This window comes from Ranitomeya imitator, chromosome 10, assembly GCF_032444005.1.
Source record: "Ranitomeya imitator isolate aRanImi1 chromosome 10, aRanImi1.pri, whole genome shotgun sequence".
Taxonomy (NCBI): domain Eukaryota; kingdom Metazoa; phylum Chordata; class Amphibia; order Anura; family Dendrobatidae; genus Ranitomeya; species Ranitomeya imitator.
The window spans coordinates 141,097,302-141,121,899 of record NC_091291.1 but is presented as its reverse complement, the minus strand read 5'-3'; the positions used below and the strand labels follow the sequence as shown (position 1 = coordinate 141,121,899).

General features: G+C 46.7%; 1 protein-coding gene across 5 annotated transcripts in view; it reads right to left on the bottom strand.

Annotated features, from left to right (window-relative positions):
* The window catches only part of B3GAT1 (beta-1,3-glucuronyltransferase 1), a 54,506-nt gene that overhangs the window by 6,717 nt on the left and 23,191 nt on the right, over nt 1–24,598 (bottom strand). For 2 of the 5 annotated variants that reach the window (XM_069742110.1, XM_069742111.1), the window contains exons 2-3: nt 3,347–3,480; nt 3,092–3,238 (exon numbers count right to left, since the gene is read on the bottom strand). In XM_069742110.1, coding sequence (XP_069598211.1) covers nt 3,092–3,203 — 112 coding nt within the window. In that variant the 5' untranslated portion in view covers nt 3,204–3,238; nt 3,347–3,480. The remainder of the gene's footprint in view (nt 1–3,091; nt 3,239–3,346; nt 3,481–24,598) is intronic. The other 3 variants (XM_069742108.1, XM_069742107.1, XM_069742112.1) reach the window with 2 other exon arrangements.

Here is a 24,598-nt window from a genome sequence, read left to right as displayed (position 1 = left end):
CAGGGATCCGGCAATGATCTAATAGAACGATATGGACCAGAACCAATAACAGAAACCAAAGTCACAAGCGGATCCAGAAAACGGATGATGATGATGAAATAATGATGGTTGATGGATCCTGCAGAGTCATGGAGCTGCAACATAGGTCTGTTATACCTATATACACTGTATATGTTGTATTAACAGCCAGGATCAGAAATCCTCCAGCACTACCAGTACTATCCGCGCTGCTCCTTATAGCCCATGAACCTCACTATAGAGACCAGGACGGTGCAGAGACTAAACGCTGCCGGCACCGAGCTCCAGACTCTGACGTGGAAGCGATTCTATAATGTATCATCAGCTCAATGAGAGCGTAATAAATGGAGGCGCCGCCTGCACCCCGACATCTGCGGCCGCGCGACTGTATAGAAACGAGACATTTACTCTGAAATCAGAGCCGTCTACACAGAATCATGGAGAACAGAAAGGCCGCACAATCCCAGAGGGGAAGCACCGAGCCAAAGGGGAGATAATCCAGTATATTCACAAGAGACCGCGCCACGAGATCCGGATCAATGACCTGATACAGACTCTTTACGAGAGGTCGAAACGTCACTTTGTATATAGCAGAATAAATGTAGTTTTATCTCTACATCAGGGATATGGACGCTGTGTCTTGTGAATATACATAGAAAGTGCAGTCACTGTGTACACACATTACTGATCCTGTATTATACTCCAGAGCTGCACTCATTATTCTGCTGGTGCAGTCACGGTGTACATACATTACATTACTGATCCTGAGTTACATCCTGTATTATACTCCAGAGCTGCACTCATTATTCTGCTGGTGCAGTCACTGTGTACATACATTATATTACTGATCCTGAGTTACATCCTGTATTATATCCCAGAGCTGCACTCACTATTCTGCTGGTGCAGTCACTGTGTACATACATTACATTACTGATCCTGAGTTACATCCTGTATTATATCCCAGAGCTGCACTCACTATTCTGCTGGTACAGTCACTGTGTACATACATTACATTACTGATCCTGAGTTACATCCTGTATTATACTCCAGAGCTGCACTCACTATTCTGCTGGTGCAGTCACTGTGTACATACATTATATTACTGATCCTGAGTTACATCCTGTATTATATCCCAGAGCTGCACTCACTATTCTGCTGGTGCAGTCACTGTGTACATACATTACATTACTGATTCTGAGTTACATCCTGTATTATACCCTAGAGCTGCACTCACTATTCTGCTGGTACAGTCACTGTGTACATACATTACTGATCCTGAGTTACATCTTGTATTATACTCCAGAGCTGCACTCACTATTCTGCTGGTGCAGTCACTGTGTACATACATTACATTACTGATCCTGATTTACATCCTGTATTATACCCCAGAGCTGCACTCACTATGCTGCTGGTGCAGTCACTGTGTACATACATTACATTACTGATCCTGAGTTACCTCCTGTATTATACCCCAGAGCTGCACTCACTATTCTGCTGGTGCAGTCACTGTGTACATACATTACATTACTGATCCTGAGTTACATCCTGTATTATACTCCAGAGCTGCACTCACTATTCTGCTGGTACAGTCACTGTGTACATACATTACTGAAACTGAGTTACATCTTGTATTATACTCCAGAGCTGCACTCACTATTCTGCTGGTGCAGTCACTGTGTACATACATTACATTACTGATCATGAGTTACATCCTGTATTATCCTCCAGAGCTGCACTCACTATTCTGCTGGTGCAGTCACTGTGTACGTACATTACATTACTGATCCTGAGTTACATCCTGTATTATACTCCAGAGCTGCACTCACTATTCTGCTGGTGCAGTCACTGTGTACATACATTACATTACTGATCCTGAGTTACATCCTGTATTATACTCCAGAGCTGCACTCACTATTCTGCTGGTGCAGTCACTGTGTACATACATTACATTACTGATCCTGGGTTACATCCTGTATTATACCCCAGAGCTACACTCACTATTCTGCTGGTGCAGTCACTGTGTACATACATTACATTACTGATCATGAGTTACATCCTGTATTATACCCCAGAGCTGCACTCACTATTCTGCTGGCGCAGTCACTGTGTACATACATTATATTACTGATCCTGAGTTACATCCTGTATTATATCCCAGAGCTGCACTCACTATTCTGCTGGTGCAGTCACTGTGTACATACATTACATTACTGATTCTGAGTTACATCCTGTATTATACCCTAGAGCTGCACTCACTATTCTGCTGGTACAGTCACTGTGTACATACATTACTGATCCTGAGTTACATCTTGTATTATACTCCAGAGCTGCACTCACTATTCTGCTGGTGCAGTCACTGTGTACATACATTACATTACTGATCCTGAGTTACATCCTGTATTATACTCCAGAGCTGCACTCACTATTCTGCTGGTACAGTCACTGTGTACATACATTACTGAAACTGAGTTACATCTTGTATTATACTCCAGAGCTGCACTCACTATTCTGCTGGTGCAGTCACTGTGTACATACATTACATTACTGATCATGAGTTACATCCTGTATTATCCTCCAGAGCTGCACTCACTATTCTGCTGGTGCAGTCACTGTGTACATACATTACATTACTGATCCTGGGTTACATCCTGTATTATACCCCAGAGCTACACTCACTATTCTGCTGGTGCAGTCACTGTGTACATACATTACATTACTGATCATGAGTTACATCCTGTATTATACCCCAGAGCTGCACTCACTATTCTGCTGGCGCAGTCACTGTGTACATACATTATATTACTTGTGTTATACTCCTCCAGAGCTGCGCTCACTATGTGTGGTATGGGTTTCTGGATGTGTTTTGCACTGATGAGTAAGTACACTGTTTCTTGTTTCGGCACACTGTAATCTGTGGTGGAGCGATGGGATTTTGCCGTTGGACTTTGGACGGGTCCAGCAGGTCATGTTATGATGAAGCCATGCAGAATGGAGAGGTCAGGGGTGATGGCCATGAGGTCAGAGGTTATGTCAGGGTCATGTGACGGTGATGGGGGTCACAGAGTCTCCTCACCCTTGTGTGCAGTGAGCAGCGGGGACAGGGTGCTGTGGTGCCATACAGTGATGAGTAAGGTCCAGGGCAGAACGATGAGTACAATAGCCAGAATGTCCCTTCTCTTCAGCATCTCCAGGGTGGGCTGACCCCAGTGCTCCTCATTACCTGAGGGGGGCGCCCCGACAGCACAGAGAACAGCAAACAGACAGGAGAGAGGTCAGTATACAAGACAGGCGCAGGAGACACCGCACCGCTCACACAGTCACCTCTTACCAGCGCTTAGAACCCACCCATTGCAGCAGGCTGGGGGTCCCAGGCTCTGCCCAGAAGGGAAGGCAGGTCACAGAGAAGCGGGGCCCGGGCCCCTCACTGGCCACGTCCTGCAGAAGGTCTGCACAGAAGGAAGCCTGCGAGATACACAAAGAGAAAGCAGAGGTTAGCGCTAGATGGAGCCGTCACCAAGGAGGTGAAACCCAGTGAGGACCGCAAGGCAGCAACCAAGTATGTGTGAGAAATGTACCCCAGAAGTATAACTGAGAAATGTACCCCAGAAGTATAACCGAGAAATGTACCCCAGAAGTATAACCGAGAAATGTACCCCAGAAGTATAACCGAGAAATGTACCCAAGAAGTATATCCGAGAAATGTACCCCAGAAGTATATCCGAGAAATGTACCCGAGAAGCATAACCGAGAAATGTACCCCAGAAGTATAACCGAGAAATGTACCCCAGAAGTATAACCGAGAAATGTACCCCAGAAGTATAACCGAGAAATGTACCCCAGAAGTATAACCGAGAAATGTACCCCAGAAGTATAACCGAGAAATGTACCCAAGAAGTATATCCGAGAAATGTACCCCAGAAGTATATCCGAGAAATGTACCCGAGAAGCATAACCGAGAAATGTACCCCAGAAGTATAACCGAGAAATGTACCCCAGAAGTATAACCGAGAAATGTACCCCAGAAGCATAACCGAGAAATGTACCCCAGAAGTATAACCGAGAAATGTACCCCAGAAGTATAACCGAGAAATGGACCAAAGAAGTGTATCCGAGAAATGTACCCCAGAAGTATAACCGAGAAATGTACCCCAGAAGTATATCCGAGAAATGGACCAAAGAAGTGTATCCGAGAAATGTACCCCAGAAGTATATCCGAGAAATGTACCCCAGAAGTATAACCGAGAAATGTACCCCAGAAGTATAACCGAGAAATGTACCCGAGAAGCATAACCGAGAAATGTACCCCAGAAGTATAACCGAGAAATGTACCCCAGAAGTATATCCGAGAAATGTACCCCAGAAGCATAACCGAGAAATGTATCCCAGAAGCATAACCGAGAAATGTACCCCAGAAGTATATCCGAGAAATATACCCGAGAAGCATAACCGAGATATGTACCCCAGAAGCATAACCGAGAAATGTACCCCAGAAGTATATCCGAGAAATGTACCCGAGAAGTATAACCGAGAAATGTACCCGAGAAGTATAACCGAGAAATGTAACCCAGAAGTATAACCGAGAAATGTACCCGAGAAGTATAACCGAGAAATGTACCCGAGAAGTATAACCGAGAAATGTACCCGAGAAGTATAACCGAGAAATGTACCCCAGAAGTATAACCGAGAAATGTACCCCAGAAGTATATCCGAGAAATGTACCCCAGAAGTATATCCGAGAAATGTACCCCAGAAGTATATCCGAGAAATGTACCCCAGAAGTATATCCGAGAAATGTACCCCAGAAGTATATCCGAGAAATGTACCCCAGAAGTATAACCGAGAAATGGACCAAAGAAGTGTATCCGAGAAATGTACCCCAGAAGTATATCCGAGAAATGTACCCCAGAAGTATAACCGAGAAATGGACCAAAGAAGTGTATCCGAGAAATGTACCCCAGAAGTATATCCGAGAAATGTACCCCAGAAGTATAACCGAGAAATGTACCCCAGAAGTATAACCGAGAAATGTACCCGAGAAGCATAACCGAGAAATGTACCCCAGAAGTATAACCGAGAAATGTACCCCAGAAGTATAACCGAGATATGTACCCCAGAAGTATAACAGAGAAATTTACCCCAGAAGCATAACAGAGAAATGTACCCCAGAAGTATATCCGAGAAATGTACCCCAGAAGTATAACCGAGAAATGTATCCCAGAAGTATAACCGAGAAATGTACCCCAGAAGTATATCTGAGAAATGTACCCCAGAAGTATAACCGAGAAATGTACCCCAGAAGTATAACCGAGAAATGTACCCCAGAAGTATATCCGAGAAATGTACCCAGAAGTATATCCGAGAAATGTACCCCAGAAGCGTAACAGAGAAATGTACCCGAGAAGCGTAACAGAGAAATGTACCCGAGAAGCGTAACAGAGAAATGTACCCGAGAAGCATAACAGAGAAATGTACCCGAGAAGCATAACAGAGAAATGTACCCGAGAAGCATAACCGAGAAATGTACCCCAGAAGCATAACCGAGAAATGTACCCCAGAAGCATAACCGAGAAATGTACCCGAGAAGTATAACCGAGAAATGTACCCCAGAAGTATAACCGAGAAATGTACCCCAGAAGTATAACCGAGAAGTATAACCGAGAAATGTACCCCAGAAGTATAACCGAGAAGTATAACCGAGAAATGTACCCCAGAAGTATAACCGAGAAGTATAACCGAGAAATGTACCCCAGAAGTATAACCGAGAAATGTACCCCAGAAGTATAACCGAGAAATGTACCCCAGAAGTATAACCGAGAAGTATAACCGAGAAATGTACCCAAGAAGTATAACCGAGAAATGTACCCCAGAAGTATAACCGAGAAATGTACCCCAGAAGTATAACCGAGAAGTATAACCGAGAAATGTACCCCAGAAGTATAACAGAGAAATGTACCCCAGAAGTATAACCGAGAAATGTACCCCAGAAGTATAACCGAGAAATGTACCCCAGAAGTATAACAGAGAAATGTACCCCAGAAGTATAACCGAGAAATGTACCCCAGAAGTATAACCGAGACATGTACCCGAGAAGCATAACCGAGAAATGTACCCGAGAAGCATAACCGAGAAATGTACCCGAGAAGCATAACCGAGAAATGTACCCGAGAAGCATAACCGAGAAATGTACCCCAGAAGCATAACCGAGAAATGTACCCCAGAAGCATAACCGAGAAATGTACCCCAGAAGTATAACCGAGAAATGTACCCGAGAAGTATAACCGAGAAATGTACCCCAGAAGTATAACCGAGAAGTATAACCGAGAAATGTACCCAAGAAGTATAACCGAGAAATGTACCCCAGAAGTATAACCGAGAAATGTACCCCAGAAGTATAACCGAGAAATGTACCCCAGAAGTATAACCGAGAAATGTACCCCAGAAGTATAACCGAGAAATGTACCCGAGAAGCATAACCGAGAAATGTACCCGAGAAGCATAACCGAGAAATGTACCCGAGAAGTATAACCGAGAAATGTACCCCAGAAGTATAACCGAGAAGTATAACCGAGAAATGTACCCAAGAAGTATAACCGAGAAATGTACCCAAGAAGTATAACCGAGAAATGTACCCCAGAAGTATAACCGAGAAATGTACCCCAGAAGTATAACCGAGAAGTATAACCGAGAAATGTACCCCAGAAGTATAACAGAAATGTACCCCAGAAGTATAACCGAGAAATGTACCCCAGAAGTATAACCGAGAAATGTACCCCAGAAGTATAACCGAGAAGTATAACCGAGAAATGTACCCCAGAAGTATAACAGAAATGTACCCCAGAAGTATAACAGAGAAATGTACCCCAGAAGTATAACCGAGAAATGTACCCCAGAAGTATAACCGAGAAATGTACCCCAGAAGTATAACAGAGAAATGTACCCCAGAAGTATAACAGAGAAATGTACCCCAGAAGTATAACCGAGAAATGTACCCCAGAAGTATAACCGAGAAATGTACCCGAGAAGCATAACCGAGAAATGTACCCGAGAAGCATAACCGAGAAATGTACCCGAGAAGCATAACCGAGAAATGTACCCGAGAAGTATAACCGAGAAATGTACCCCAGAAGTATAACCGAGAAATGTACCCCAGAAGTATTACCGAGAAGCATAACCGAGAAATGTACCCGAGAAATGTACCCCAGAAGTATAACCGAGAAATGTACCCCAGAAGTATATCCGAGAAATGGACCCGAGAAGTATAACTGAGAAATGTACTTGAGAAGTTGTCACGGATCCCAGGGAGGATATCTTTATCATCCCGGCAGATCACACTAATATGTCATGAACCGGGGTTGTTTGGTTGCCCAGTTCTTTCTGAAGAGAATTTATATCCCACTTCCCAGTACCGGTTTGGAACCTGCAGCTCTCTGGCGCCCCCCTTACCCTCAGGTCAGACAGGGTACTGCACTTAGGATTAGTCTCCAGAAAAGCTGCCTTACTTTGTACTGGCTAATGGGCACACTGCAGCGAGGGCGATATAACTACTCCCACTCAGGCGGGAGCAATAATTATCAACGCCATCCGTCGCTACAAAGTCTCCCAAACGCACAGGACAAATCTGCTGCCACCATCTCCGATTTCTTAATAACGGGTCCAGAGCCAACCCAAATTAGTGTAATTCACTTCAGAGGACGTGACAGTACATTATAGAGCAAGGAGAAACAAAGCTAGTAATTTTATTTATTTTACTCCATAAAGGTAGGAAGTGTTTACAGAAGGGTTAAAAGATATTATAAAAGAAGCCAAGTATCGTATGTACAGTACAATTACAAATAAAATGGGATTAACAGTTCCTTATGTCATTTCATCTCATGGCAGACCATGTGCTGTGGGGGATAGGCATATATCCCAGTGCATCACAGATATGATTCTCAGCTCATTCCTTGGGCAAAAGACTCGTGAAGACTGATGTCTCACTTATCTCCGTGCCCAAAACCAAGGCACTCCCCCTGTGGTGACCTCACTCAGAGGCTGAATACTCCCCTTTCTTAGTTATGAAAAGCCATTTCTATACATAACTCGCTGTATGAACCTCGTAGAAGAGCGACACAATGATCATGATGCTCACCACGTCATAGGGGTTGTATTAAGTATAAACACGGCGTAGACATATGACCCACTTACGGAGAAACCTGTTCCTTGCATTTCGTTGGGTTTAGATCCTAGAGATTTCAGTGAGTTATAGATTTCTCGGTGGACATTCGGAATATGTAACCCTTATATCTCTATCCCTGATCAGTGCCAGTATACATAACTTTTCAAGAACAAGAGAGTCCCATGTGGTTTGAAAGTTGCTGTACCAGTTATAGCTGGTATCAGGCGGGAGGGGGGGATGAGGGCTTTAGACAGAAGACTGGCTTTCCCAGCACAAAGCCATAAAAATTCCTCAGTGGATGTTGCTGGCAGCTGGCCTCACATTACAGCTATATAGCAGGGGGGAGGGAGGAAGAGTGGCTTAGAATTCCAGCCAGTGCTGGCAGGCAGAGGAAACTGCAGCTGAGAGCACTGTATGTGTAATTGAAGTAATCAGAACTTCTTCCTATTTCCTGACAGAAGTATATCCAAGAAATGTACCCGAGAAGTATATCCGAGAATTGTATCCGAGAAATGTACCTGAGAAGTATATCCAAGAAATGTACCCCAGATGTATATCTGAGAAATGTACCCCAGAAGTGTATCTGAAAAATGTATCCCAGAAGTATATCAGAAAAATGTATCGGAGAAGTGTATCCAAGAAATGTATCAGAGAAATGTACCTGAGACGTGCACCCACCTATGATCCCAAGTAACAGGAGAAACCTCCGGGAGCAGCGCCACCATTTTCTAAAGTGTCCAGTCACCATTGTAGCTGCGGGCTGATATCTGGGGGGTCACGGCCTATGAGCAATGGGGCTGATCCGGGGCCGCAGTCACCCCGGGGTCTGGAGCTTAGCGGGACCCAAAAGATCTCTTGGGTCAAAAGAAGAGGTCAACACTATCAAAGACACATGACATCAAGGGTATGGGGGCTTTTGGAGATTTTGCATTGGGGTCCATGAGTCAAGAGACGCTTCTGTGGCTGATGTTACCCCTTACTGACAGTGGCTGTCGACCATGAAAATCCCCCCTCCCATATGAGAAATCCCAAAAATGTCTGCCATAGTTTCCAATGTGAAGTAAACATGTAATCTATGGGGACTCATGGCAATGATAAATATTGGGCACCGCCACACTCCTAACTTAACATCAGGGGTCCGTGTGCCCCCATATTTATTACAAGTAGATTGTCCATGGCAGTAACTGTGAGATCACATCACGGTGCAGGGTCTTCCCGATCACCAACATAGCGCTCGCCCCCTCTGTGCTGGAGCCATAACTGCTGTCATCAGAAGTTCTAGAAGTTTATTGCTGCAATTTCATTCGCTCTCTTTTTGGGGGGTTATTAAACTGAGAAAACTGGATCCCTTGTGGATCATCTGCCACAGCACGGGCTCACATATCTGCGACCCCACGGTGGGAATACGGCATTGCCAACCTCCAGTCCTCACCTGCACTAGTTGGCTTCTCACGACTGCTGCAAGTTCACCCGTTGTCCCAGCTTGAAACCACTTTCGTGAGGCAAAACTGTATCCTAGAAACACCATGAGACCAGCCGTGTACTGGGAGTACACCAGGAGCTATGCTGTATGCTAAGGACATGCCACAGGATCATCAAATACCGGGAACACAGCACAAGACATGCCGTATACCGGAAACACACCTACAAGTCCTCCCATATACTGGGAACACCCCTACAAGACCTTCCGCATACTGGGAATATCCCACAAGACCTGCCGTATACCGGAAACACCCCACAAGACCTGCTGTTTACTGGAAACACTCCACAAGACCTTATGCATACTGGGAATATCCCACAAGACGCTCCGTATATCGGGAACACCCCACAAGACCTGCCGTATATTGGAAACACCCCACAAGACCTGCTGTTTACTGGAAACACCCCACAAGACCTTACGCATACTGGGAATATCCCACAAGACCCTCCGTATACCGGGAACACCCCACAAGACGTGCCGTATACCGGAAACACCCCACAAGACCTTACGCATAATGGGAACACCCCTACAAGACCTTACGCATACTGGGAATATCCCACAAGACCCGCTGTATACCGAGAACACCTCACAAGACCTGCTGTATACCTGAAACACCCCACAAGACCTGCCATTTACTGAGAACACCCCTACAAGACCTGCCGTATACCGGGAACACCTCACAAGACCTGCTGTATACCTGGAGCACCCCCTCCCCCCCCCCCCAAGACCCTCCTTAAACCAGAAACACCCCACAAGACCCTCCGTATACTGGGAACATCCCACAAGACCTGCCGTATACCGAGAGCACCCCACAAGACCTGCTGTATACTTGGAATACCCCACAACACCCTTCGTATACCGGGAACATCCCACAAGACCTTCCGTATACCGGGAACACCCTACAAGACCTGCCGTATACCAGGAACACCCCACAATACACTCCATATACCTGGAATAAACCCACAAGACCCGCCGTATACTGGGAACACCCCACAAGACCTGCCATATACCGGGAACACCCCACAAGACCCTCCGTATACTGGAAACACCCCACAAGATCCTCCATTTTGGAGATGCTCTGACTCATTGAACATCACAGTATGTCTCTTGTCTCGGTCACTTGGTGCTTTACATTTGCTCATTTTTTCTGCTTCTAACACCTGAACCACAATAGCTGACAGTTAACTTTCCGATATCATCTCCCACCTCTGACAGCCGCCATTATCAGAAGATAATCAGTGTTCTTCTCTCCACCAGTCAGTGGTCTTATTGTTATGGCTGATCAGTGGTGGAGATTATGACAAAGAAAGCTCCATCTAACGGTTACAAATATGTAATAAATAATAATGTAACAGATTCATGAAGAGGTAATGACAGTTTCGGCTAGTGCCCCCAGAGCTGGACAGTCCCTGACGGCGTCTACTCCGGGATGAAGACCTGGGAAATAATAAACCTAAAGGGAAGAAACAATGGAAAGTGTCCGCGCACAACATATATCCGGCAAGCTGCGGCCATCAGCACCATCCGTCCAGTATGATGCGGCATCGGGGGTCCCGGAGCGCTTCCCTATTTAATCCTCAGTTCTATCATGGAAGTGACAACCCAGCAGTGAAGCATTAAGAGGACTGGGAGCAGTTGTCAGCCCTGGGTTGGAACCAGCGCACGCTGCTTTCATGTTGGTATTTCTTAGCTTTTTTTTTTTAAGACGCTCAACCCATCGCCCAACCACCGATCTGCACGATGTGGAATAAATCTAGTTTGACGTTCGGACCTAGGGGCCATTATGTGCGGGTCAGCGGCTCATAGACTCGCAGTAACTAGTCACAGGCAGCAAGCGGCTCCGACAGTGAGGAATCTCGAAGTCCTCCCTGCGTGAATGTCATCTCCGCTGATATCTATGTCTACAGCAGAAAACCGTGAGACTTCCCAACGAGGGATATAACACAGCCACAAGTACAGAGAGCGGCTGCGATGGGGCAGCAAATCACGGAACCCTGTCATAGAATGTTAGAGTTGGAAAGGACCACCAGGGTCAAGGTGTCCAACCCCCTGCTCAATGCACCTCTAGATTTGTGACCAGATCATCAAGGGTCTCTCCTTCCTATGAGGGGTAACAGATACTGCACCTTCCCTGGTAGGAACTCTGGACATGGTGCATTGGGCCAGCACCTGGAGGGGGCGCTCACTTTACTTGCAGTGCAAAAATGACATTCATCTGCAGATTTACATGAAAAATATACCTTTGTCCAGTTCTACCTCAGTTACTCTGATACAAGAATGTGCATCCATACCCATCAACGCAGCAACAAACGAGCTTCTCAGTGGGCATCCAGAGGACATGTGCCAGGAGGCATCAGAGAAGAAGAGACATGAGTCAGGTGGTGCAGTTGCAGCGCCCCAGGGTCCTGGTCGTTGCAGTAATGTCATTCTTCCACCAGGGGGAGTGATGTTACGTCTGATGGCAATAAAGGAGATCACCTTACCAGGTTTCACAAACCATATACCACACTTCACACTCCAGTCCACCAGGGGGAGCTTTGCTCCTATCTATTAGGGCACTCCTCACAATTGGGTAAAACTGGTGGTCTGGATAGGAAGTGAGGCAGAAGCTGACTGGGCTTCACCCAGGCAGCACCTGTCAGGCAGACAGGGGGAAGGAGGAACATCTAAGAGCTTCAGACAGAGTGGTCCCTGACAGGGGTGGGATCCTGTCAGAGGCTTAGATAGAAGGCCACGGAGCTGCGCCTGCCCGCCGTGCGGCAGCATCCTAAGAAAGGACTCGAAGAGAATTGTGTTGTAGCGGGTGAGAAACTAAGTCATAGCACAGGAGAGGAAACCAGAAGGAGTTCTGCCCTGCAAAAGGCTGCCTCCTTCTGAGGCTCAGAAGCCGGTAGCCGGAACACCGAGGGAGCAATCGTCTCCAAGCCTTGCTCCAGAGACCGGCAGGACAGATAATTCCACGTTACCTGCCTGCACCTACACCCAGGAGGCACGGTGGCAACTTGTGGGGGCTGGGGAGTGATAGAGTCCCTGTAAAAAGCCTCAGGCAAGCCATCAGTCATACGGGTTTGTCCTATCCTTACCATCAGAAGGGACAGAGAGAAAGAGACTTAACATCTACAATAGTTGTGAGGACCTCACCAAGAAGCTCAGCAGGGAGGGACTACAACACTCAGGCGCTAGAGGAAGGCTACTGATTTCCACCTGGATAAGGGGACTCTGGATTTGCCTTCGGACCGGCCAGACTCTGCCTGCCCTGTGATCTGGTGCTCTTGACTGTGGATGCTGAAGCCTTCAGTAAAGGTAAAGAGACTGCAACCTTGTGTCCTCGTTCTTCACTGCGCCTTTCACCATCCACACTCTGGGAAGCCCTGGGGACACACTTCACCTGTGGGAAGGTATACCAACTAGCTGCCATAACATCACCCCAGCGGACCCCTAAGCAGGGTCGGTCACCCTGATCGAATACCAGAGGTGGTGTCACGAACATTTCCCCTTTAAAGACCTTTCCCCCCATTTATTAACGGACGTCCCCTAGGGCCATGGACCAGGTCAGCCACCGTGACATCCCTCCTCGAGAACCGAAGGGCCCGGCTCCGAGTACCCCACTGCCCTACTGGGGGTGCTCCACAGTATACAAGTCCAGTCCCAAACTCCACTCCCAAAAGTCTGCCATAGACCCTGCCCAATAAACCGAAAATCCACAGTGCCTGTATTACTATGCAACACGAGGTGGAAGAACCAGAACCTGTGTAAGGAGCTACGTCATGGGTGTGGGCAGTGCATGGAGACCACCTATGGGTACAAGCCTCTTGTTTAATGGAAAATCTGTCTCAACCAGTCCATGGAATCAAGGAGTCATTAATTGTAATGTCAAGTTGCACATGCGACCTGCTGCTCTGCTAAAAACTAAGACACTGGTGATATTAGCCGAGCGCAACGCTCCTCTCTGCTACCTGTAGAGTCCTAGACGGGAGCCGAGTGGTGGGACGCAGGCACGAGCTGCCACTATGCTCAACTCCACCTAGCCGTAATGTTGCATCCAGGGGAGACCGGAGCTCAAAGTGGCCTGTGGGGGTCCCAGTGGTGGGACGGACGTCAATCTAACAATCACCTGCACCCCTTAAACATATGGTCCAGTCTTCTGTGGCAGCTGTCTTGCATCTCTGGGGTCTTGGCCAACATTTGGATGGAGCTGGTATGTACTCTGCTTGCTCGCATGGGTCTCCGCTAGGGGTCTTGCGCTACCCACCCATGCGGTATGTACATTGGCTGATAATAGATTGGAAGCTCCTGGAGCCGCAGACCGATGACCACAACCTCCATACAATGCTGCAGAACAACTTGGTAGAAAAACAAAAAATGATACGATGATTTCCCCAATGCCAATGATAAATGAACATTTTGTTGGTCCTGTATGTAAATGCCCCGGACACGACAGAGTGACAGCATGGCAGAATGGTGGCGTGGCAATGTGGCAGCATGGCAGAGTGGTGGCGTGGCAGCAAAGCAGAGTGACAGCATGGCAGAGAGGCAGCATGGCAGAGAGGCAATGTGGCAGCAAGGGAGAGAGGCGGCATAGCAGAATGGCAGAGGCGTGGCGTGGCAGCATAGCAGAGTGACAGCATGGCAGAGAGGCAGCATGGCAGAGAGGCAATGTGGCAGCAAGGGAGAGAGGCGGCATAGCAGAATGGCAGAGGCGTGGCAGCGTGGCTCTCCTCTGGCACCTGGGGTACAAGCTTCTCCCCGACTGCAGTCATATAAATCTCTGCACATTATTAGCGCCATTTTCACAGCTGTTATAATAAATGGCGCCAGGTTTCATGCTGCAGTAAAGACTCTGCTTCCCCTATAAGATGCCGTGTATATAGGGCAGGTCCCCGAGCGTCAGTCCTACAGTGTCCCATAGGAAAAGCTTCCAGACTCCTCTAATTAACCTGTAAAGAACCAATAGACGCCGAACACAACTCAGAAATCTTTATTGGGAACGTTCTGACCGGGAAATGTGACCGGAAATTGATGACCGAGGTCTCGGCCGAATATTAAGCCGAAGCAAATACCTGAAATTGTCATTAAATTGAGGATAAAATGGAAGAACCGTGACTTCCACTGACACAGGAAAATGCAGTGAACGCAAGCCTTCATATCTGATCCAACATTCACTGGTTATATATATATATATATATATATAATAAGATTACTTATATTATAAATGTATCGCTCAGCCATTCACCTTTCTACATGCATTACTAATCCTGAGTTACATACTGTATTATACCCCAGAGCTGCACTCACTATTCTGCTGGTGCAGTCACTGTGTACATACATTACATTACTGATCCTGAAATACCTCCTGTATTATACCCCAGAGCTGCACTCACTATTCTGCTGGCGCAGTCACTGTGTACATAAATTACATTAGTGATCCTGAGTTACATCCTGTATTATACTCCAGAGCTGCACTCACTATTATGCTGGTGCAGTCACTGTGTACATACATTACTGATCCTGAGTTACCGTACATCCTGTATTATACTCCAGAGCTGCACTCACTATTCTGCTGGTGCAGTCGCTGTGTACATACATTACATTACTGATCCTGAGTTACATCCTGTATTAAACTCCAGAGCTGCACTCACTATTCTGCTGGTGCAGTCACCGTGTACATACATTACATTGCTGATCCTGAGTTACATCTTGTATTATACCCAAGAGCTGCACTCACTATTCTGCTGGTGCAGTCACTGTGTACATACATTACATTACTAATCCTGAGTTACATACTGTATTATACTCCAGAGTTGCACTCACTATTCTGCTGGTGCAGTCACTGTGTACATACATTACATTACTGATCCTGAGTTACATCCTGTATTATACCCCAGAGCTGCACTCACTATTCTGCTGGCGCAGTCACTGTGTACATACATTACATTACTGATCCTGAGTTACAGCCTGTATTATACTCCAGAGCTGCACTCACTATTCTGCTGGTGCAGTCACTGTGTACATATATTACATTACTGATCCTGAGTGACATCCTGTATTATACTCCAGAGGTGCACTCACTATTCTGCTGGTGCAGTCACTGTGTACATACATTACTGATCCTGAGTTACATCCTGTATTATACTCCAGAGCTGCACTCACTATTCTGCTGGTGCAGTCACTGTGTACATACATTACATTACTGATCCTGAGTTACATCCTGTATTATATCCCAGAGCTGCATTCACTATTCTGCTGGTGCAGTCACTGTGTACATACATTACATTACTGATCCTGAGTTACATCCTGTATTATACCCCAGAGCTGCACTCACTATTCTGCTGGTGCAGTCACTGTGTACATACATTACATTACTGAGCCTGAGTTACATCCTGTATTATACTCCAGAGCTGCACTCACTATTCTGCTGGTGCAGTCACTGTGTACATATATTACATTACTGATCCTGAGTGACATCCTGTATTATACTCCAGAGCTGCACTCACTATTCTGCTGGTGCAGTCACTGTGTACATACATTACATTACTGCTCCTGAGTTACATCCTGTATTATACTCCAGAGCTGCACTCACTATTATGCTGGCGCAGTCACTGTGTACATAAATTACATTAGTGATCCTGAGTTACATCCTGTATTATACTCCAGAGCTGCACTCACTATTATGCTGGTGCAGTCACTGTGTACATACATTACTGATCCTGAGTTACCGTACATCCTGTATTATACTCCAGAGCTGCACTCACTATTCTGCTGGTGCAGTCACTGTGTACATACATTACATTACTGATCCTGAGATACCTCCTGTATTATACCCCAGAGCTGCACTCACTATTCTGCTGGCGCAGTCACTGTGTACATAAATTACATTAGTGATCCTGAGTTACATCCTGTATTATACTCCAGAGCTGCACTCACTATTATGCTGGTGCAGTCACTGTGTACATACATTACTGATCCTGAGTTACCGTACATCCTGTATTATACTCCAGAGCTGCACTCACTATTCTGCTGGTGCAGTCGCTGTGTACATACATTACATTACTGATCCTGAGTTACATCCTGTATTAAACTCCAGAGCTGCACTCACTATTCTGCTGGTGCAGTCACTGTGTACATACATTACATTACTGATCCTGAGTTACATCCTGTATTATATCCCAGAGCTGCATTCACTATTCTGCTGGTGCAGTCACTGTGTACATACATTACATTACTGATCCTGAGTTACATCCTGTATTATACCCCAGAGCTGCACTCACTATTCTGCTGGTGCAGTCACTGTGTACATACATTACATTACTGAGCCTGAGTTACATCCTGTATTATACTCCAGAGCTGCACTCACTATTCTGCTGGTGCAGTCACTGTGTACATATATTACATTACTGATCCTGAGTGACATCCTGTATTATACTCCAGAGCTGCACTCACTATTCTGCTGGTGCAGTCACTGTGTACATACATTACATTACTGATCCTGAGTTACATCCTGTATTATACCCCAGAGCTGCACTCACTATTCTGCTGGCGCAGTCACTGTGTACATACATTACATTACTGCTCCTGAGTTACAGCCTGTATTATACTCCAGAGCTGCACTCACTATTCTGCTGGTGCAGTCACTGTGTACATATATTACATTACTGATCCTGAGTGACATCCTGTATTATACTCCAGAGCTGCACTCACTATTCTGCTGGTGCAGTCACTGTGTACATACATTACATTACTGATCCTGAGATACCTCCTGTATTATACCCCAGAGCTCACTCACTATTCTGCTGGCGCAGTCACTGTGTACATAAATTACATTAGTGATCCTGAGTTACATCCTGTATTATACTCCAGAGCTGCACTCACTATTATGCTGGCGCAGTCACTGTGTACATAAATTACATTAGTGATCCTGAGTTACATCCTGTATTATACTCCAGAGCTGCACTCACTATTATGCTGGTGCAGTCACTGTGTACATACATTACTGATCCTGAGTTACCGTACATCCTGTATTATACTCCAGAGCTGCACTCACTATTCTGCTGGTGCAGTCACTGTGTACATACATTACATTACTGATCCTGAGATACCTCCTGTATTATACCCCAGAGCTGCACTCACTATTCTGCTGGCGCAGTCACTGTGTACATAAATTACATTAGTGATCCTGAGTTACATCCTGTATTATACTCCAGAGCTGCACTCACTATTATGCTGGTGCAGTCACTGTGTACATACATTACTGATCCTGAGTTACCGTACATCCTGTATTATACTCCAGAGCTGCACTCACTATTCTGCTGGTGCAGTCGCTGTGTACATACATTACATTACTGATCCTGAGTTACATCCTGTATTAAACTCCAGAGCTGCACTCACTATTCTGCTGGTGCAGTCACCGTGTACATACATTACATTGCTGATCCTGAGTTACATCTTGTATTATACCCAAGAGCTGCACTCACTATTCTGCTGGTGCAGTCACTGTGTACATACATTACATTACTAATCCTGAGTTACATACTGTATTATACTCCAGAGTTGCACTCACTATTCTGCTGGTGCAGTCACTGTGTACATACATTACATTACTGATCCTGAGTTACATCCTGTATTATACCCCAGAGCTGCACTCACTATTCTGCTGGCGCAGTCACTGTGTACATACATTACATTACTGATCCTGAGTTACAGCCTGTATTATACTCCAGAGCTGCACTCACTATTCTGCTGGTGCAGTCACTGTGTACATATATTACATTACTGATCCTGAGTGACATCCTGTATTATACTCCAGAGCTGCACTCACTATTCTGCTGGTGCAGTCACTGTGTACATACATTACTGATCCTGAGTTACATCCTGTATTATACTCCAGAGCTGCACTCACTATTCTGCTGGTGCAGTCACTGTGTACATACATTACATTACTGATCCTGAGTTACATCCTGTATTATATCCCAGAGCTGCATTCACTATTCTGCTGGTGCAGTCACTGTGTACATACATTACATTACTGATCCTGAGTTACATCCTGTATTATACCCCAGAGCTGCACTCACTATTCTGCTGGTGCAGTCACTGTGTACATACATTACATTACTGATCCTGAGTTACATCCTGTATTATACTCCAGAGCTGCACTCACTATTCTGCTGGTGCAGTCACTGTGTACATACATTACATTACTGATCCTGAGTTACATCCTGTATTATACCCCAGAGCTGCACTCAGTATTCTGCTGGCGCAGTCACTGTGTACATACATTACATTACTGCTCCTGAGTTACAGCCTGTATTATACTCCAGAGCTGCACTCACTATTCTGCTGGTGCAGTCACTGTGTACATATATTACATTACTGATCCTGAGTGACATCCTGTATTATACTCCAGAGCTGCACTCACTATTCTGCTGGTGCAGTCACTGTGTACATACATTACATTACTGATCCTGAGTTACATCCTGTATTATACCCCAGAGCTGCACTCACTATTCTGCTGGCGCAGTCACTGTGTACATACATTACTGCTCCTGAGTTACAGCCTGTATTATACTCCAGAGCTGCACTCACTATTCTGCTGGTGCAGTCACTGTGTACATATATTACATTACTGATCCTGAGTTACCTCCTGTATTATACCCCAGAGCTGCATTCACTATTCTGCTGGTGCAGTCACTGTGTACATACATTACATTACTGATCCTGAGTTACCTCCTGTATTATACCCCAGAGCTGCATTCACTATTCTGCTGGTGCAGTCACTGTGTACATACCTAGCATTACTGATCCGGAGTTACCTCCTGTATTATACCCCAGAGCTGCACTCACTATTCTGCTGGTAGAGTCAGGATACACATTGCTGGACGGGGCGCAGTCACTCCTTTCCTACTTCCATAAACCCAGTGCTAGATGTCAGAGTCAGTACTGTGAATACACTCTGGACCTCGTGTTGTTTCCCTCTCTGCCTGATGGTGGCGCTATGGCTGATGTAATGTAATGCAGAAACTTCCAGAGACAACACCCAGTGCGGATAATGAAGGGAAAACAATATATATTACTTTGAAATGAGGGAAATTAATTCCAAGGCACCTTATTAGTTAACTCATCAGAATTTCCATTAAGTCAATTAGCGGCCCCGATGAAATACCTGAGCAGCTTCATTCTACATCCGCAATTCATGTCACAATTAGCGCCATAATGAGTTCCCAGATGTCATTGAAACATGTTTCACTTTTCTCGTATTTCCATTGTGATGCAAATGAATCAATTACCATCACACCATGGACATAATGCAGAGGAGCTTCATGTCCAAGACACCCACAGAAAGGTAGGAGGCCAGACCCTGCGCCCACCGCCAGCCCGGGAAGTGACATTGTGCTCGGGGGGCACGATCCCAGCCAGGTAGCAGGGGCTCGGCAGGAGATATATATATATATATATATATATATATATATATATATATATATATATATATATATACATATCACACATACTGTATGTGCATAGACACGTGGTTGGGGTTCAGTAGCTAACATATAGGTCAATATTCAGCCCTATAATGACGACCAGGGATAAGAGACAAGCCGGACTGCTGTTTCGGGGTACTTGCCCCTCATCAGTACACAGCAGAAATGGGCTCGATAAAGGAGGTGCTCTTGACACAACTTTGGGGAGAGACTGGCTGCCATTAAGGACTCCATATCCAGCTAGTCTTATAGAGGGTCAATGCCTCCATAAAGCTGCAACAAGGACGGATCATTCCCTGCACTACACTGATGAGGGGAAAGTGCCCGAAACAGCTGCCTGCTCAGCATCCGGCCATGTTACAGGGCTGAACATTGACTGATAGGGAGCAGCCTCTAATCTCTGACACTTGTGAGACCGTTTTCTTTCATTCCTTGCAAAGAGTCAAATGGTCTGGTACAAGTGGCAGATGTCCACGGGCCCCAACACCCCATCGGGGGCCCTAAACTTCCATCCTGAGATAATGTCAGGACGAACGCGGGTCGGTGTAAGGTTCCCAGCAGCTTCGCAGATTTATTGATCGTATCTTTGTGGGGAGACGTGCAGTCGACATTAATGAGATCTATACGGGACAATCAATTTGAACCATCCGGATAACTGCTGCATGTGAATGAGCACCGACCGGCCTCATATAGCGCTGATCTGCGCTAGGTATGTGCAGTGGGGCCGCCGCAGGGAGATGGTGAGATGTTCCCGCCGCAGGGCGATGGTGAGATGGTCCCGCTGCAGAGAGATGGTGAGATGGTCCTGCTGCAGGGAGATGGTGAGATGGTCCCGCCGCAGGGAGATGGTGAGATGGTCCCGCCGCAGGGTGATGGTGAGATGGTCCCGCCGCAGGGAGATGGTGAGATGTTCCCGCCGCAGGGAGATGGTGAGATGTTCCCGCCGCAGGGAGATGGTGAGATGTTCCCACCGTAGGGAGATGGTGAGATGTTCCCGCCGCAGGGAGATGGTGAGATGTTCCCGCCGCAGGGAGATGGTGAGATGTTCCCGCCGCAGGGAGATGGTGAGATGTTCCCCACCGTAGGGAGATGGTGAGATGTTCCCACCGTAGGGAGATGGTAAGATGTTCCCGCCGCAGGGAGTTGGTGAGATGTTCCCACCGCAGGGAGATGTTCTCTCCGCAGGGAGATGGTGAGATGTTCCCGCCGCAGGGAGATGGTGAGATGTTCCCGCCGCAGGGAGATGGTGAGATGTTCCCGCCGCAGAGAGATGGTGAGATGTTCCCGCCGTAGGGAGATGTGAGATGTTCCCGCCGCAGGGCGATGGTGAGATGGTCCCGCTGCAGGGAGATGGTTAGATGGTCCCGCTGCAGGGAGATGGTGAGATGTTCCCGCTGCAGGGAGACGGTGAGATGTTCCCGCCGCAGGGAGATGGTGAGATGGTCCCGCTGCAGGACGATGGTGAGATGTTCCCGCTGCAGGGAGACGGTGAGATGTTCCCACCGCAGGGAGATGTGAGATGTTCCCGCCGCAGGGCGATGGTGAGATGGTCCCGCTGCAGGGAGATGGTGAGATGTTCCCGCCGCAGGGAGATGGTGAGATGGTCCCGCTGCAGGACGATGGTGAGATGTTCCCGCTGCAGGGAGACGGTGAGATGTTCCCGCCGTAGGGAGATGTGAGATGTTCCCGCCGCAGGGCGATGGTGAGATGTTCCCGCCGCAGGGAGATGGCGAGATGTTCCCGCTGCAGGGAGATGGTGAGATGTTCCCATCGGGGGCCCTAAACTTCCATCCTGAGATAATGTCAGGACAAACGCGGGTCGGTGTAAGGTTCCCAGCAGCTTCGCAGATTTATTGATCGTATCTTTGTGGGGAGACGTGCAGTCGACATTAATGAGATCTATACGGGACAATCAATCGGAACCATCCGGATAACTGCTGCATGTGAATGAGCACCGACCGGCCTCATATAGCGCTGATCTGCGCTAGGTATGTGCAGTGGGGCCGCTGCAGGGAGATGGTGAGGTGGTCCCGCTGCAGGGAGATGGTGAGATGGTCCCGCTGCAGGGAGATGGTGAGATGGTCCCACCGCAGGGAGATGGTCCTGCCGCAGGGAGATGGTGAGATGTTCCCGCCATAGGGAGATGTGAGATGTTCCCGCCGCAGGGAGATGGTGAGATGGTCCCGCTGCAGGACGATGGTGAGATGGTCCCACCGCAGGGAGATGGTGAGATGGTCCCGCCGCAGGGAGATGGTGAGATGTTCCCGCCGCAGGGAGATGGTGAGATGTTCCCACCGCAGGGAGATGGTCCTGCCGCAGGGAGATGGTGAGATGTTCCCGCCATAGGGAGATGTGAGATGTTCCCGCCGCAGGGAGATGGTGAGATGGTCCCGCTGCAGGACGATGGTGAGATGGTCCCACCGCAGGGAGATGGTCCCGCCGCAGGGAGATGGTGAGATGTTCCCGCCGCAGGGAGATGGTGAGATGTTCCCACCGCAGGGAGATGGTGAGATGGTCCCGCCGCAGGGAGATGTGAGATCTTCCCACCGCAGGGAGATGTGAGATGTTCCCTCTGTGCAGGTTCTGATGGTTCTTTCTATTAATCGGACATAACGCACATAAATGAGATGTCTGCATTCAAGGACAGGAGCGCTCGCCGAGACGACAGCAACCTGGAAGATTTCACTCCCAGCGGACAGGAAAGTCTGAGGCTGTCAATCACACGGACAAGACGAGACACCTCGGGCGCTGACAGCGATGGGACAAGGTACATGAATGGAAGGAGACGGCGAGATGCCAACAAAAAGGGTTTCTCATCAGTGCCCGGAAACAATGTATCCTCCACTGTGGATCTATCACAGTACTACAGAAACAATGTATCCTCCACTGTGGATCTATCACAGGACTCCACAGAAACAATGTATCCTCCACTGTGGATCTATCACAGGACTACAGAAACAATGTATCCTCCACTGTGGATCTATCACAAGACTACAGAAACAATGTATCCTCCACTGTGGATCTATCACCAGACTCCACAGAAACAATGTATCCTCCACTGTGGATCTATCACAGGACTCCACAGAAACAATGTATCCTCCACTGTGGATCTATCACAGGACTCCACAGAAACAATGTATCCTCCACTGTGGATCTATCACAGGACTCCACAGAAACAATGTATCCTCCACTGTGGATCTATCACAGGACTCCACAGAAACAATGTCTCCTCCACTGTGGATCTATCACAGGACTCCACAGAAACAATGTATCCTCCACTGTGGATCTATCACAGGACTCCACAGAAACAATGTATCCTCCACTGTGGATCTATCACAGGACTCCACAGAAACAATGTATCCTCCACTGTGGATCTATCACCAGACTCCACAGAAACAATGTATCCTCCACTGTGGATCTATCACAGGACTACACAGAAACAATGTATCCTCCACTGTGGATCTATCACCAGACTCCACAGAAACAATGTATCCTCCACTGTGGATCTATCACCAGACTCCACAGAAACAATGTATCCTCCACTGTGGATCTATCACCAGACTTCCTCGAGCTCCTTATCTGCATTCTGAGATGATGACACTATCATTGTCCAATAAAGCAAATAAGAAAAAAGGTGAGCAGCACAGCCCAAGGAACCAGGGAGAACTGGATGTGTACTTCAATAGCAGATGCCCGACAGCTGATCAGAGGTGCTCGCATGGAACATGGAGTTGAATAGCATGTGAATCACAAAGAAGCTGAAACAGCACTCACTGATCCTGGAGTTAGACAGTCCTTTATTCAAGCATGTGAGAAAACATGGGACCCGTAGAAGCGCTACTCACAGCGCGAAACGGCCGTCGTCGACCCCTGCACACTCCTGTTATTATTGCACACAATGAGCCGTGAAGATGTTTTTTCACATGCTTGAATAAAGGACTGTCTAACACCAGGATCGGTGAGTGCTGTTGCAGCTTCTTTGTGATTCACATTCACTAATTATCATTGTACTTTATGTGTTGTTTCCAGAATCTGCAGTTCTGTTATTACACGATCGCTTGTATTCTGTATCCGGGGGACGACATGACCTGCGGTCTGCGGAGCTGGATATTACAAAGTATCATGGCCGGCATCAATGAGAATCGCTCCAGGTCACCGTATTGTAGATTAAAAGGCAATGTCACATCAGAAAATGACTTATTGTTTAAATCAAGCTTTTATGTCCCGTATCCAAACCATTACCAGCAACTAGAAAAATAACAAAATACCAAAATATCTCATTAATAATCAATCATAGCAATAATAAACAACTAGACAGACAAAAAAAAATTAAAAAGCCCCTAATACAACCATTAAAAACAATTGAAGGGCAGTGTGGTTTAATACTACTTTAAAATAGCATATGTGTATATATATATATATATATATATATATATATATATATATATATATATATATATATATATATAT